Source organism: Ceratotherium simum, chromosome 21, assembly GCF_057802395.1.
Source record: "Ceratotherium simum simum isolate JZ-2026a chromosome 21, ASM5780239v1, whole genome shotgun sequence".
Taxonomy (NCBI): Eukaryota; Metazoa; Chordata; class Mammalia; order Perissodactyla; family Rhinocerotidae; genus Ceratotherium; species Ceratotherium simum.
Window position 1 is genome coordinate 35,970,996 of NC_141920.1, and position 15,929 is coordinate 35,986,924.

The window sequence follows — 15,929 nt, forward strand, 5'->3', positions numbered from 1 at the left end:
CTTGGGACTTGCACACATGCTCTCTGATACAATATCTAATAACCCTCTCACGGGAAATTGATTTTCCCATTAGATGTGCAAGCGTGAAACACTAGAAATAAGGCTTGCAAATAATGGTAGCTTGAATCTCAGGGCTGCAAAGAAATCTGAAGCCACCCAGTCCACTTCTGCTGATGCCAGTGAGACCGCAGCTTAGCTACCTAATGCCAGGAGGGAGATTTTGCTGTTTTTAAACTGCATCTGAAAAGTTGATCCTACCAGCTTGCCTTGAAGCTCCTGCCCATCTTTAGCAGCTCTTCCTGGCAGGTGCCACACTCCAACGGACTTCCCTCCTTTGAAAATCCAAGCCAGGGCCTTCTTATCCATCCTAAATCAAGATGGTTGGATATATATGGTCCCTTGGAAAACTCATGAAACTTTGGGTTAGCACTGCAGATCTCTCAGAACATTTCTATGGTCTTATTCATGCAAATTTAGTTGTGGAAAAATAAGAGTACAGTAATTAAAATATACCTTTCATGTAAAAAAAGAAAGAGCTATGAACCAGCCTTCATGCAAGACACACTTGGAACAGTTTAATGAGATGTGTTGAAGGTAGTCAAAAATAATCTAGAAGCTCTTGGTATCCAATGCTGTCCCGGGGGTTTGGGGAGGGACTCTGAAATGAAGGAGCAATATTTTTAATGAATGTGCTTTTCTTTTTCATTAGCTGGAATCTGGAGTTCCTCTTCCAAGCCCTATGGATTTAATGTATAAAATTTTGGTGAAAAATAAGAAGAAATCACACAAGTCATCAGAAGGAAGTGGCAAAAAGAAGCTCTCGGAACAAGCCTCCAACACATATAGCGACTCCTCCAGTGTGTTCGAGCCCTCATCTCCCGGAGCTGGTGAGGGGATGGCAGGCTCTCGTTCTCTTAAGTGTGGGTTTAAGAACTGCTGCTCTGAAATTAGTTTAGAAGGACTTTTAACATTCCTGTTTGGGCAGAGTTTTAACCTGTATTGGTCTTCCGTTTCTGCTACAAACTTGGTGGCTTAAAACTACACAAATGTATCATCCCCAGTTCTACAGGTCCAAAGGCCCGTGTGGGTCTCACTGGGCCAAACTCCAGGTGTCAGCAATGCTGCTTTCCTTCCTGGAGGCTCTAGGGAATCCTATTTCTTGCTTTTACAAGCTTCTAGAGACTACCCACTCTTATTGGCTCGTGGCCTCCTTCCTCCAGCTTCAAAGCCAGCAATGTCCCATCTCAATTGTTCTGTCATCATGTTTCCCTCTGACCACAGCTGAGAAAGGTCCTCTGCTTTTAAGAATTCATATTGTTACATTGGCCCCAACCAGATAATCCAGGGTAATCTCGCATCTCAAGGTCCTTAATTTAATCTCATCTGTAAAATCCCTCTTATCGTACAAGGTAACATACACACAGGACATGGATATTTTGGGGAGGCCATCATTCTGGCTACCACGTAAGCCAAATAATCTTTGGAGTGACCACATGATTTTAAGCTTCCCAAGGGCAACAACCAAAGTACAAAAAACAGACCTGGGGACCATATGTTCACCGAATGCATTCTCATTGATAATATGCTGAAGAAGTCTGGGCAATTCAACTTTTCCGTATTTTATGGAGCTCTTTTAAAGTGTGAAACGCTGAAGTTACTTGAGTTATCTATCAAAGCTACTAGATGATGTTTAATATCATTCATTTTTCTTTTAGGTTTCGGTTGAAATAGATTTTTGTGGTTGATGAAAAAAGAATTCAAAGTCATCACCCATTTCCTTTGAATTATTTAGTCAATTTCCTTTCCAACTTTAGTCAGAATCTTGGCAATCTGAAAAGTACAATACGAAGATCTCCTGATTGGAGGGTGAACAAGTGGAGGAAACTTGAAGCTTGAATCTAGGAAGTCCTTCAATGAAAAGTTTAACTAACGTGGGAACAATTGCTTTGGAAAACTGTTTGGTAGTATCTACAAAAGGTGAACATATGTACCCTCTATGCCCCAGGGAATTCCATTCCTATATACTCAACAGAAATCCATGTAGATGTTCACCAAGAGACATGTACAAGAATTGCTTTAAGCAGCACTATTCAGAATAGCCAAAAACTAGAAACCAACCAAATGTCCATCAGCAGATAAACAAATTGTGGTATATTCACATCACAGAATAATATGCAACAATAATGATCTACAACTGCACACAACAGTATGGATGAGTCTCAGAAACATAATGTTGAGCAAAAGAAGTCAAATACAAAAAAAGTATCTCCTGTGTGATTCCCTTTATGTAAAGTACAAAAAACAGACAGAACTAACCTATGCCTTTAGAAGTCTGGAAATGGTTACCCTTGGTGAAGCAGTAACTGGCAGGGAACCCAAAGGGGGCTTCTGGACACTGGTTGATTATATTTTGTTTCTTGATCTCCGTACTGCTTACTAGGGTCTGTGTAGTTGGTGAAAATTCATTGCACTGTACACATATGGTATGTGTACTTCTTTGTATACCTATCATGTCAATTACAAGATTTAAAAATGATTAAAATATAGACTCTGGGGCAATCAGGAAAAAAAAAAGTTGACCAAGACTCTGATTTATCTTTTCTTCTATTTTTCCATCTTAATGGCCAATTCATTTTATTGTTTAGATTAAAATCCTTATCAGCAGACATTATATAATTCTTTGAAAGAGTTTGGGTTTTTTGGTAGTTTTTGAATGTCTATTTCACACATTATTACACAATTCTGATTCTTTTTGAAGTTTTGGAATGAATATCATTAGCAGGACACCTATTTCCTAGCACAATTCTACCCCTGGAATGCTAGCGAGGAAATCGTGTCTTCCTTTGCATGTGGGAGCTTGTTTTTTTAACCATCTGCCTTTCTCAGTACCAGTTCTCTCCCTCTTATTAACTTGATGCGTAACACAAAAAACGATTTTTAAAGGCAGTGAACATTATTGCTTAATACAGAGAAAGAGCAGCAATCTGTTAGCAATTCGGTAGATTTCCTAAGCTAGCCCCATCATCTGTTGTGCAATCCTTATTTATTTCAATGGAAATTTTTGAACGTTTTAATATGTAGGTAGGCCCCTGTATAAAGAACACTGCTAATTTACCGTTTGGTTTGTGGATGTTCTCGGTATTAGGAACTCAAGTAGCTGGAAAAATATGAAATGGTTCTTATTTCAAAGCTAATTGACTTATCGTGGCCTCTGTCGGCCAAGTGCCTCTTCCAGGATTCAGCCTTTTGCCAGTGCACTTGTCTTAAAGAACAAGGGGAAGTAAGATTTTTTTTTTTAGTGGTTCCACAACCTTCCTCCAAGGTCCCTCCAAAGACTTATAAGGAAGAAATCAGGTCCCTGCTCATAGAAGAAAGGAAGACAAATTCTTTCTTTCCCACATAAACCAAAGAATGACCTGATTGAGTATTTGAAATGACTGGTATATTGTTGTGTCCCATGAAGCATTGTGTAGAAGGTTCTGCCAAACAGCTTTTTAAATTACTTGATAAAAGGAATCCCCTCTCTAATTAAAAAGCAAAAATAGTTACAAGAACTGGGGGCAACAAATTTGATTGTAAAAAAATTTTAAGTGCCAACCTCCTAAAAGAATGTGTCTCTATATAATAAGATACATTTTCTATCCACAATATAATTGAATCACCTTATGAACTAACACAATACCAGCATCCTAAATTGGTTGTATGTGGCTTTCTTTAATAAACAAGGCATACATAATAAGCCTTGTTGGTCCCAGAGATCTTTTCCCTCTAAAGATATTTTATGAATACTTTGCTCACTGCTATCATTCAGTTATTGATTGAACTTCGTGAACCAAATGAAAACATTTATAAGCTTCTTGGAAGACAGTGCTGTGGGCACCGTGTCATTTATATAGATTGAGCACAAGGCAGCTAACTTGCACAAGGCGGGGAGAGGGAGGTACTTGCCAATGCAAATTGCCTCATTGCTGAGCCAATATCGCCATCTACTGGGATTGCATGCTATTGCACTATGTGAACCCTGAATGACAGTTGTCAATGTAGAACTATGCCTTCTTTACTTTTTACTTGAAAATCTTTTTCCATAACTGATATTACCGCATCTGACTGAAGCCACGAGCTGCAGAGGAATGTAATGCCTCATACTAGTGTGAATATTTAGGCTAGTGGAATCATCCACCAAATCTTCGGAGAGAAAAACAATCCCTTGAAATGACTGTATATTGGCTAAATATGAAGCTGACCTAGGCAGATTTCCATGCATAACGATTTTAAGGGTCACCCATTTTATCCTGCCTTCTTCAACAGAGCTTCACCATTTTCTAAGATATGTGCGTTGTGTGGCGACAATGCATCCATCAAACAAGCCTGCAGGTGAATCATAGGATATGGTTGGTACCTCGCAGATTGTGTGCAGTCAAGTGTACTACCATAGCCACCGTTCCTGCCCCAGCTCCTCTACCTTGACTTCTGTGAGGTCCTCTGTGGCCCTGGAAGAGTAGCCGCCAGGTCACTGAGCGCTGGCCAAGCATCGCATGGAAGATCAGGGCTGAGAAAAAGGGGGAAAGATGGAGAAGTGACAGTTTATCTGTTTTAGGGTCATAGAGACCCCAAAAGAGAATGTATACATCAAGATAGGATATATGTACCATAGAAAGATAACTCTATATGGTGCCATATGTTTTTAAAAACATATTGATAAATATGTTAAGACAACCATCTTTTACAGAATTTGGAAATTTCAAATGGTATTCACAAATCAAATTTAGACAAAATTCCATATTCAAGATGTCAGTATAATTCTCTATAATTAATAAAATTGAAATATCCAAAAGAATAGTTTTAAAACCTTGGAAGGCCAATTTCCAAGCAACTTTTTGGTAATGCGCATTACATGTTCTTCAAACCCATAAATGTTTGTTTACTTCATGATCTGTTATTAAAATTTGACAGGAGAAGCTGACACAGAGAGTGATGACGATGATGATGATGACGACTGTAAAAAATCTTCAATGGATGAGGTAGGTGTCTCTGGCTTCTGCTCACAGAGGCATTCCACTGACTTGCCAGTCCAAGCTGCTCCCTCTGGATGTAGTCCATGGTCATCTTCTGCCATCTAGTGGTGAAAAGAGTCACAATTCACTCTAAAACTTGTTCTCTACCCACTTTGAAAATGAAGATGCAAACTTGGGTCTCTAAAGGTGTAAGCATGGCATTGAAGAAAGTTCTCTATAATGAACAGTGTTGCTGACATTGCCTTCCATCAAATAGGGTATCTAGAGAGTGAATTCAAAATCTGTGACATCCAAATGCCCACTTCAGTTTTTGAGACAATTAAATTGATAGTTAAATGGTCAAAAGTCAGAGAAGACATGAAGTTTGGAGAAATGTTCCAAAATATGGTGTTAATTCCGTTGTTATAATTTTGGAATTATAGACTAGAGATACCTATTGATATAAGCTCGAGCATCCCAAATAACTTCATCAGCTCAGAAATACGAATTGCACAGAATCTAGAAGCAAATCAGGGATAGGTCATTTGGAATTTTAAAACTTTGTTTTAGCAGGAGTGTTGGTCGAAAAGTTTATACTGAATCTACTTTCAAATATGTTGGAAAGTGTCTGTCTCAGTACTTGTATCTTGACAACTTAGTAAGGATAAATAAATAATAAGTTGTTCTTACATGATGTTCTTCCTCTTATAATTATTTCCTTTACTGTAGTTTGAATTTTTGATTAATTATGTTCCCCCACTAAATTTTAATGTTCAGAAGGAAAACTAAGATGCCTGGTGAAGTAGTTCTGCGAATTGTTTCAACTGTGTGTAATTTTTTATCAGTGATTCTTGATAATTTAAAACGGTTTTACTAATTGGATGGTCCATTTGCAAATAAATATTTCCCAGTTAACATTTAACCTAAATATTGCTACAGGAGCTTTCAAAAGAAACCTTGACTCCATGTATTCTGTCTTATAAAAATGGGAGAAAATATTAGATCATTCTACAGGGGTATGTCCATGCCAATACTGCAGTATTGGTTTTCTTCTTTATTAAAAACTTTATCAAAGTGATATGTAATAGCTAGCCAGCTCTGGTGGTCTAGTGGATAAGACTCTCACTGCCACAGCCCCGGGTTCATTTCCTGGTCAGGGAGCCACACCACCCGTCTGTCGGTTGTCACACTGTGGCGGTTAGATGGTGCTGTGATGCTGAAAGCTGTGCCGCCGGTATTTCAAATACCAGCAGGGTCACCCGTGGTGGACAGGTTTGAGCAGAGCTTCCAGACTAGACAGACTAGGAAGAAGGACCTGGTCACCTTCTTCCAAAAAAAACTGGCCATGAAAACCCCATGAATAGCAGCGGAGCATTGTCTGATATGGCACTAGAAGTTGAGAGGATGGTGCAAAAAGACTGGGCAGGGTTCCACTCTGCTGTACACAGTGTGGCTAGGAGTCCGAGTCGACTCGATGGCCCTAACAACATGTAATAGCTAATATAAAGTAACATGAGGTTTTACTATGTGCCAGGTACTGTTCTGAGCTCTTTCACATAAATTAACTCATTTAATAACCACAAAAACTCTGTATATTATGGGGACTGATTTTATCCTAATGTTACAGGCGAGTAAACTGAGGCACAGAGCAGTTAAGTAACTTGCCCAACATTGCACAGTTTCCAAGTGGTGGGCTTGGGATTTACAGTTAGGCAACCTGTCTCTATTGACCTGGTTACTGATCTCTACACTGTATTGTGATGCTTGCCTAATAGGCACACAGGAACCAAGCAGGGAGGGAGGGAGGAACGTTTATAAAGAAAAGCAATAGTTGTTGCCCACCCCAGCCCACTTCCACAAGGCAACGTTTTCTTTTTTTTTCTTAACCATTTTCAATTCATTAGGTGATGCTCTACATACTAATTTTCTTATCGTAAGTGAATTTTTGATTTATTGACCTTAAAACCATCTCTGGACTCCCTGCTGTGGCAGATGTGATGTAGCTCAGTGCTTCTCAAACTTTCATGTGCATTTAAATCACCTTAATAAAATGCAGATTCTGATTTGCTGGATTTCTAAGGATCACCCAGAGGAGGCTGATGCTGCTGGTCCCAGAGCAGCTGGGAGCCTCCCTAACCTCCCTCCTCCCACTCCTCACTTGTGTAAAGTGAGGTGTTGCTTTTTCTTTCCCTTGTATGAATTTTCTATTGGCAATAATCATTTTCAGAAGAGGAGGGATGATTTTCTGCTCTCAGGGCTCCCTTGATGATGTCCTGGGAAAATAACCCTTGATCATATGGTGCTAATGCTAACTCTGGGAACATTATTTTTGTTCCCGCTTCCAGGGGACTGCTGGGAGCGAGGCCATGGCCACAGAAGAGATGTCTAACCTGGTGAACTATATTCAGCCAGTCAAGTTTGAGTCATTTGAAATTTCGAAAAGTAAGTTTTCCCTGGAGAAAAACCCCTAATGTAGCATATAATGAGTGTATTTTAAACACAGGGTAATTAGACCAAAGAATGTTACCCTTAATAGAACTATTCTGTGAAGTCTTGAATATATGCGTGAGTTGGCTATCAGCTTTATATATATATACACATATATATGTATATGTATAGATATAAATATGTATGACACATATATAATATATATAAAGATATGTATTTTATATCTACATATGTAATATATATATAATAATAATCATATAAGAAAGCATTCAATGATGTTTCCCCAAAGTACTTAATAGGGCTGCAGGCGTACATGGTTATCTGAAAGACATTAGACCAGAGTACAACTAACTGAGAGTTTTACATTTATTTTTGGTTTGCAACAACACAGTGGGCTCCATCCATTACATGACTGACAGTGTTGAAATAAACTACCCATCGCCCAGAAGGAAGCAGCCAGAGACTTGGTCAGCCCTGATAACCAGAAATAGAACCAAATCAACCAGTTCACCCATTCGCCCAGGCTGTTTTAATATATTTAGGGGAATCTATCATTTACCTCACATCATTTTGTGTTTTTCCTTCATCCAACTACACATCCATACTGGATGCAAAGAAAAATATCATCTTTCCTCCACCTACAGGAAAGAGCCCTTTTATGAAATTGTCCTTTATATTTGCATGAAATGTAAGATTCTGTCAGGTTAAGAGAATCCTTGGGACTCTTTAGCTGTTTATAAGCGTGTGCTCTTAAAAACTGAATTTTTGCTTAAACACAGCAGCCTCTTATAAAGGATAGCTTTATAGATACATCGAAATCTAAGCTTCTACATAACCCATTTATGTATAATTGTATAATTTTTCCCAAAGAGTCTTAACTTAGAGGCCTATGGTATCCAGCTTTCTACAACAAAGACTGTAACTTCCAAAACAGTTTATATATAAAGATTTCAACATTTTCCTTGACGTTTAATTACTGATGCTTCTTACCACCAGTTGTTCAATTTGAAATGTCCTAAAGTGGCTATTTTTATATTACTCTAACTTTCATTGGCTGTAAAATGAGTTTTCCTAATTCATGAGTCAAAACTTCCTAAACAAGTAACCAAGCTGAGAAGGAGCTGGTGCATTTTAAATCCTTCAGAACCTGGCAACAACAGCATCAGCCAAAGATTTACAAACAAGGACTTTTCTCCTCATGTTTTATATCATTTTATCACTTTTTTAAAGAGAATACTGCACATATTTTACAAAACACGTATTAAATTGATTTAACTTTAATTAACAGTCATGCTTAAAATAGTCATATGAAAATAGATTTTCGATGTACTAAAATAACAGAAGCAGGAATTTACCTTACAGTTGATTGAATTGGGGAAGGTGAGGAGATGGAGAAAGGCGTCTGGGAATGATTAGGAAGAAGAATGAGCCTTTAATTATGGAAAGTGGGCATCAAAGAGGGAAAAATGCCTCAAAGGTAACTCAGTTTTAAAAACCGAGAGCTATCTACCCACTCTGGATGACACTCATCTTAGTATGTACGTAACAGTTTGATTTTTAGTTGGGAAGAGAACAGAGAAGCTGTCTGACTCTGAGTCTTTCTAAACTAAGATAACTCTGTTTTGTTTCTCTCACTCTAATTGGAAGCTTGGATTTCATTTTCAAAATGTTTCTCTTGTGTTCAAGAATAGTGAGACCTCAAGCACAGTCACCTCTCCCTCCTGTTATCTAATCTGAAAATGAGGCCATCCGACTGGAAAATGTCCAAGGATCCTTCTGCTTTGAAATACCGTAATTCTAATGTCACATTACTTGTTTGAACCAGAAGGATATATACAGACTGAGGTGGTGACAGTGTGGGTATAAAAGAGATAGTCTGCATCTAGCACTAAGGTACACATGGTCTCTTTATTAATCCCCAGCAATGGCCCCAAGAAACCAATCTGAATGGATTTAGAACAAAAGATTCCTGCAGGGCCCCTGCTCTTTTAACAAAACAACTTGCATTGCCACACTATTCACATCTAAAGTTCATTTCCCCATCCTAATGCCACCATGTTTCTAACTTTCACAACAAGAAGCATATCTGACCAAGGTGGTAAATATTAGAAGAGACAACTAAGACTAAACTTTTGTTACAAGTAAATAGTTCACTGAAAAAAAAATTGAATATAAAAGTTATTTGAGGCTTCGTTGCCCTCAACTTCACTGAACATTTGCCTACTTCTTGAATGTTATAATTTATAATATTGAATTTTATTTCTCACCTTTTTTTGCTGTCGTTAACTCAGAAAGAAATAGAAGTTTTGAAATGTCTTCCTTCGTGGAAACCAAAGGACTTGAGCAACTTACAAAGTCTCCAGTGGAGTTTGTGGAGTATCCTTGATTTGACGAATGACTGCTGAATTAACACAACTGAAGTCGTGTGCTATTTGTTTAATTTTTGTTTTTAATAAGGAGAAAGATGCATGAAATGGCTTCAGTCTGTCACTTGGGAGTGGTAAATAGTTTCAGGTTTTATACACAGTGCTGAGTGGGGTAGCCTGGCATATGGAGAAGAGAACTGGTCTTGGAGTAAAAGAAACCCAGATTTCAAGGTTACCTTCACACCATCAACTCTCTTTACCATTTGGCAATTTGCTTACTCCTTCTGACTTTCATCACCTGTAACACAGAAATAATGATGCCAGCTTTATGACTTGCTGTTTGGGTTAGGGCCAACATATGTAAAGTGTGTGTGTCTACTTAACACGTATGTAAGATATAATATATGTAAAGTGTATACACGTATATATACAAACCTTCTTGGCATCTCCCATCCTTACATGGAATTGATGTCCAATCAAAAAATAGTTGGGATGATGATGATGAGAATATAAATATATATTACTAATAGTGGCTTTGTTGATTCTCCTGACAACAAAAACTTTTCATTTTTATCTATGAATCAAAATAAAATGAAACAGTTCTTTAGATTTTTTTCATAAAATTAATACTAATGTCCCAAACAGCCCGATTTCATGAAGCAAGTCCTGGAATAAAAAATTCACCTTTAAAACTCATCAACAATAGGAGAGGGAACAAATGTAAACTTCATAAACAAAGCCACCCTATAAAATCATTATATTTATTAGGTTTCACTAAGTACTGACTATATGATAGACTTTTTGACATGTGGCTTATCTTGTTTAATACTCAAAATAGCGCGATAATGTAGAAATTGTTCAACCTCTTTTATACATGAGGAAATTGAGGCACAGAAAAGGGAAATAACTTGCCCTCGGCCATACAGCTAGCAAGTTCCAGAATTAAGGTTCAAACTCTATTTGGCCTGACTCCCTTGCCTGAGCTGAGAACCTTAGCCAGCCTCTACCGAACTTGGTCATAGGAATAGTCAACCATGTTTTGAAGACATAACATTGTTCAATAACTAAAAGGTTCTCAGGATAGAAGACTGATGACGACGGGCACCAAAATACAAAACAAGGTCAAAACCCTCTGTGCTATATTTACCTCATTATCAATCATAAAGAGTACCACAGTCTTGGCAAATAGCTTTCCCAGAGAAGGTTAAGAAAATGAGCAGAGAGCATTTCAAAAATAGCCTCACAGTTCATATTATCTGCTTCTGCCAAACACAATATCATCCTCTCACGCGATTTGACACGCTTGTCCTCAGGTGTCCTTAATCATTAAGCCTGTCCTTACTAATCTCCACAAAATCACATTGACTTTGTCTCTATCGTTTTTGCTACCTCATTACTTTTCATCCAGCAGGCTCTGCAAAGGAGATGCTACATTTATATGATAAAAGCACATTTATTCTGTTTGTTCAGAAGCTTGTTATATATTTCACCCACTAGCCCCATGAGATCATCAATATTTAGCTCATTTCCCCAATGGAGAAAGATGGAAGGTGGCCTCTAGTTAATATCATTGGCTAATTATTTTTATAATCGTATTCACTACTTAACGTGATGGTCCAGATATAACAAAATGCAGCTTAGCAGGATATATCCAAAAGGAACACGCGTGGATTCGTCCAACTATATGCCTCAGCTCTTCTGGAATGCAGGTTGCCAAATGGTTGCACTTAATTTCCAAACAGTGGGTAAGTAGCACAGTTAATGCTTGTTTCCATTCTGCTAAAAAGCCACATTTCCAAGTGTCCAGAAACCATTCCCAAGGCGAAAAAAATTGCCAGACCTCATTGAAAAAAACAAATAAAAACAAATTTCAATGAAGGAAATGTCAATGCCAAAAAAAAGTGAATTTTGAAAATTGAGAAATTGTTGTCAATAGTTTATAAACAAGTCTTTATTTCTACTGGGTTTACATTATTTTAAAACAAAGTTTTTATACTTTTTAAAGTAATATGTATTTATTGTAGAAAATTTGGAAAATTCAAAAAAGCGTAAAGAAAAGATAAAACTGCCAGGAATGCTACCGCTCAGATTCAACACTGTTAACTTTTGGCTTTTTAATCTGTAAGTTTTTTTGGCTATACATATACACGCTTTTTTCACTTAGTTCCTTATTTAAAACTATATATGTATATATATATGTATATATATATATATATACACTTAAATGCTATACAGAAACATGAATTTTAATAGCTATATATTAAGCATATTTTATAATTCACTAAAACCATTTCCTGTCACTGGACATTAGGGAATTTTTTCTACTATAAATAAGGCTCTGAAAACTGTCTTGAATATAAATTGTGAAGTCTATCTCCTAATGTTCTTTTTGGAAAAGTTCCTAAAACAGAATTACTCTGTTAAAAGATGTGAAAGTATTAAGAACCTTTGTTCATAACGCCAAATTGTCCATCAAACATGTTGCAATAGATTTCTCCTCCATCAGCAATGCATGATATGAGGCGTCCCCTCTCTTGTGAGTTCTTGGTTAAGTATTATCATTAAATAATAATAATAAAATTTCAGACAAAATATGTTATCTCACTGTTGTTCTAATTTCATTTCTTTGTTATTGAGGTTGAACTTGTTAAATGTGTGTTTTGCTTTTTGTATTTCTGCTTTTATGAATGGCCTAATCAGGACTGTTGTCAATTTTCCTATTCATTTATAACATCACATTTTACATCAAGGGCATGTTGTCTTATTTTGTGAAACAGAAAATTTTATTTTATGAGGTCAGGTTGATTAATGTTTTACTTTTTGGACTCTTGGTTTACTTTTGTGATTACAGGCTCCCCACCTCAGTATCAGATCCGTACTTACTTCCTATTTCTCTCGAGGTTCCCTTTTTATTTGTAATTTAACCCTTTCATCCATCCAAGTTTAATTTTGGTAGATAATTTCAGTAAGAGATCAATCCTTTTTTACACTGAACTAGAATTAAAGCTTAATAGATGTAGCCTTTGTTTTTGTTGTTAATTTGAGTCAATTTTTTTGACATATTATTTTTCATTAATAAATTTATCTGCCTTCCTGGAGCCAACAGCTCACTGTTTTTATTATAATGTTTTATAATATGGTTTAATACCTGGAAGTGGAAATTCTCCTTCATTGCTATTAATTTTCCGTTCTTTTCTTGCCATTACCAGTGGGATTCCTTTTCCAAATGAATTTAGTTTATTTGTTATTATGTTTCCCTCTCCCCCATGGAAAAAAATAAGATTTTGATTAAAATCACGTTAGATTTGTAAATTCATCTGAAGAAAACTGACACCTTTTAATCTTTAGTTTTCTTATCACAGAAAGTACATTTTTCTCTTCCCTTAAAAACTTCTTATATTAAGTCCCTCAGCAAAATCACTTGCCTTCATTAGAGGTCTAGTTTCTTTAGATGAAATTATTTTTTAGAACATTATATTTTTAACAGATTGTTTCCAGATATTGATATTTGTATATTTATTTTATAAGTAAATATATTTTATAAATGATCATCTTCCTAAGCTCTTATAATACCCTGTTTTGCCAGTGGATTCTATTGGGTTTTTCAGATATACGATCACAATAATTTAATCACATCTAATTTTTTCCCTGTCGTAGTGCTTTGCACTGACCAGTCTAGAATAATATTAAATAATAGTATTAACGTTGGTCACCTTTCTCTTCATTCTGACACTAATGGCAATGTCATCATTGTGATACGTTGAGTAGATGTTGGCTGCGACTTTGAGACAGATATTCTTTCACACATTAAAGGAGTATACACTTGTCCTAACTGACTAACATTTTCTTAGGAATTTATGTTGAATGTTATTAAATGTCTCTTTGACATCTGTTGGATGATCATATGTTCATTTCTTCTTTTGTGAGTAAATGTGATATATATTACTATATCACATTATATCACATATATTACATGTATATATTACATATATATATGACTATATTACTAGATCTCCTAATATGTAATTATCCTTTTATTCCTGGTATAAATTCTACTTGCTTGTTGTGTATTATTTTTTAGGACAAATGATTTGTTAATGTAATTTTTTAGGTTTTTGGAGTTAATTTTTTCAAATATAGTAAGTATCATTTTGGTTTTTTGGTACTTTGTCCAATTTTGGTATCAAAGTTATAATAGCTTAATAAAATGAGAGGTAAAATTTTACTTATTTTCCCTGCTCTAAAAACCATTTGTACCTGGAACTTTGAAATAATTCTATCATTACATCTTTATTATCCACCTAAACAGAGATGAGTCATAGCTCAGATAATCTGGAACAAATGACAGCTTCCCAGATTCCTTATGACTTTTAAATGTTAGGGTTTTTTAACTTTAGCCATAGCAATTAGTGTGGACATTCATTTCATACACTAAGTCTTAGGAAAACTTTAGCCATAATCTTAGTCCAGTAGAAATTAGTCAATGTATAATTAGATATTGGTGGTAAGTAATCAAAGAAATGCAAATTTTGAAAAGGAAATCTTTTCTTTCCTATAAATTTAAAAAGAAGAATTATTAGCATCTACTGCTGGTCAGGTGTGGGGAAGTCCACCCTGAAAAACATGGATCAGAGGAGTATAAAGTCGTTTAAACTTTCCTATGTGCATTTTAGTGAGACTTATTAAAAAACTTTTCCAATGTGCACATCTCTTGACCCAGAAATTTCACTCCTAAGAATATCATTAATGATGGCTTCAAAGATTTCACCACAATAATGTTCATCAAAACGTTATATGTAATGGTGAAAAATTAGAAGAGACATAAATGAGCCCAAAGAGGGGCCTGGTGTAACATTTATTCAAATATATCTATTCAAAAGAGTTTTATACAGCAGTTAAAATTAAAGCAGACAAATATTTAATGAAATGGACATACTGCATGTCTATAGACCTATATTTAAAGTGGAAAAACAGAATACATACCAATCTGTTAGCAGTGGTTTATCTCTGGATTTGGAGATTACACCTCAATATTTTTTCTTATCTCTGTTCCCTAAGTTTCTACGATGAATAAATATTTCTTTTTAAAATGGGAACAAAAGTAGACTATTATACAATCTTACTTGTTGCTCCAAATATTAATACAGTCACAATAAGGTTTGTGTTTTTGATATTCAGACCTGGCTATGCAAATAAATATGGGGATGTATGAATACAATGGGAAGAGTGGCTACAGGTTAAAGCCAGAGTTCATGAGGAGACCTGATAAGCATTTTGATCCATTCACCGAAGGCATCGTCGATGGGATAGTGGCTAACACTTTATCTGTTAAGGTATGTACACCTCTATTACAAAATTGTCCCAAACAAAAGTCTTGAACATTGCCTATTTTGTGAAAAGAAGTAGTTGAGTCATTAAAAATTTAGTTGCAAGCAAAGTCTTCACTTCCTTCATATACTTTTTTCTTTAAGGACTGAATCCGAATTAGAAGTTTTCAGAAGCCACATGCATGAGCTAAAGGAACTTCAAGCCCCACGCTTTAATAGGATAAAAATCAGACCCTAAATCCATAAAACAAGTTGGTGAGATTCACCATGGCCAATCCTTTCTTTTGGTGTAAATATCCCCCAGTGAAATTTACCACAAAAATTAGTGACCCATATTGGAGAAATCATGGTCTTTTTTTTCCCCATTAGTTCTAGAAAAATATCCACACTGAGCAAAATTAGAGGAAAAAAGTATTCCCTCAATAGATTGTTAAATATTGAATTAAAACTCTCAAGTTACCATAGCATGGCTTTTGAAAATCTGTCAGAGTATTCAGGGATTTAAAACACAGAGTGATGATATTAAATAAAGGAATTGCTTTAATAAACATACATCTGACCCTAATTCCAAAGGATTTCTGCAGTCTTTGAATTGATGTTAAAGCAGATATAATTTTTTTTAGCCCTCATAAAATATTTTTAATACTATGAATGGGAAATCATTTTTATAAAGAGCTTTTTACATGAATTTTATAAGCTTTTGGGGGTTGTAGCTAAGCTTCATTTACTTTTTTAAAGTTTCATTTCTTTTCTGTTTAACTGGATAACTGTAGAACTAAGAAACATTTTTTATT

At 35.9% G+C, this 15,929-nt stretch overlaps 1 protein-coding gene across 2 annotated transcripts in view; it reads left to right on the top strand.

Annotated features, from left to right (window-relative positions):
• PLCB1 (phospholipase C beta 1) overlaps window positions 1-15,929 on the top strand; it is a 684,700-nt gene that overhangs the window by 545,083 nt on the left and 123,688 nt on the right. For both annotated transcript variants that reach the window (XM_004433764.3, XM_004433765.3), the window contains exons 14-19: window positions 710-887; window positions 4,954-5,021; window positions 7,340-7,436; window positions 9,734-9,818; window positions 11,429-11,553; window positions 14,987-15,141. In XM_004433764.3, coding sequence (XP_004433821.1) covers window positions 710-887; window positions 4,954-5,021; window positions 7,340-7,436; window positions 9,734-9,818; window positions 11,429-11,553; window positions 14,987-15,141 — 708 coding nt within the window. The remainder of the gene's footprint in view (window positions 1-709; window positions 888-4,953; window positions 5,022-7,339; window positions 7,437-9,733; window positions 9,819-11,428; window positions 11,554-14,986; window positions 15,142-15,929) is intronic.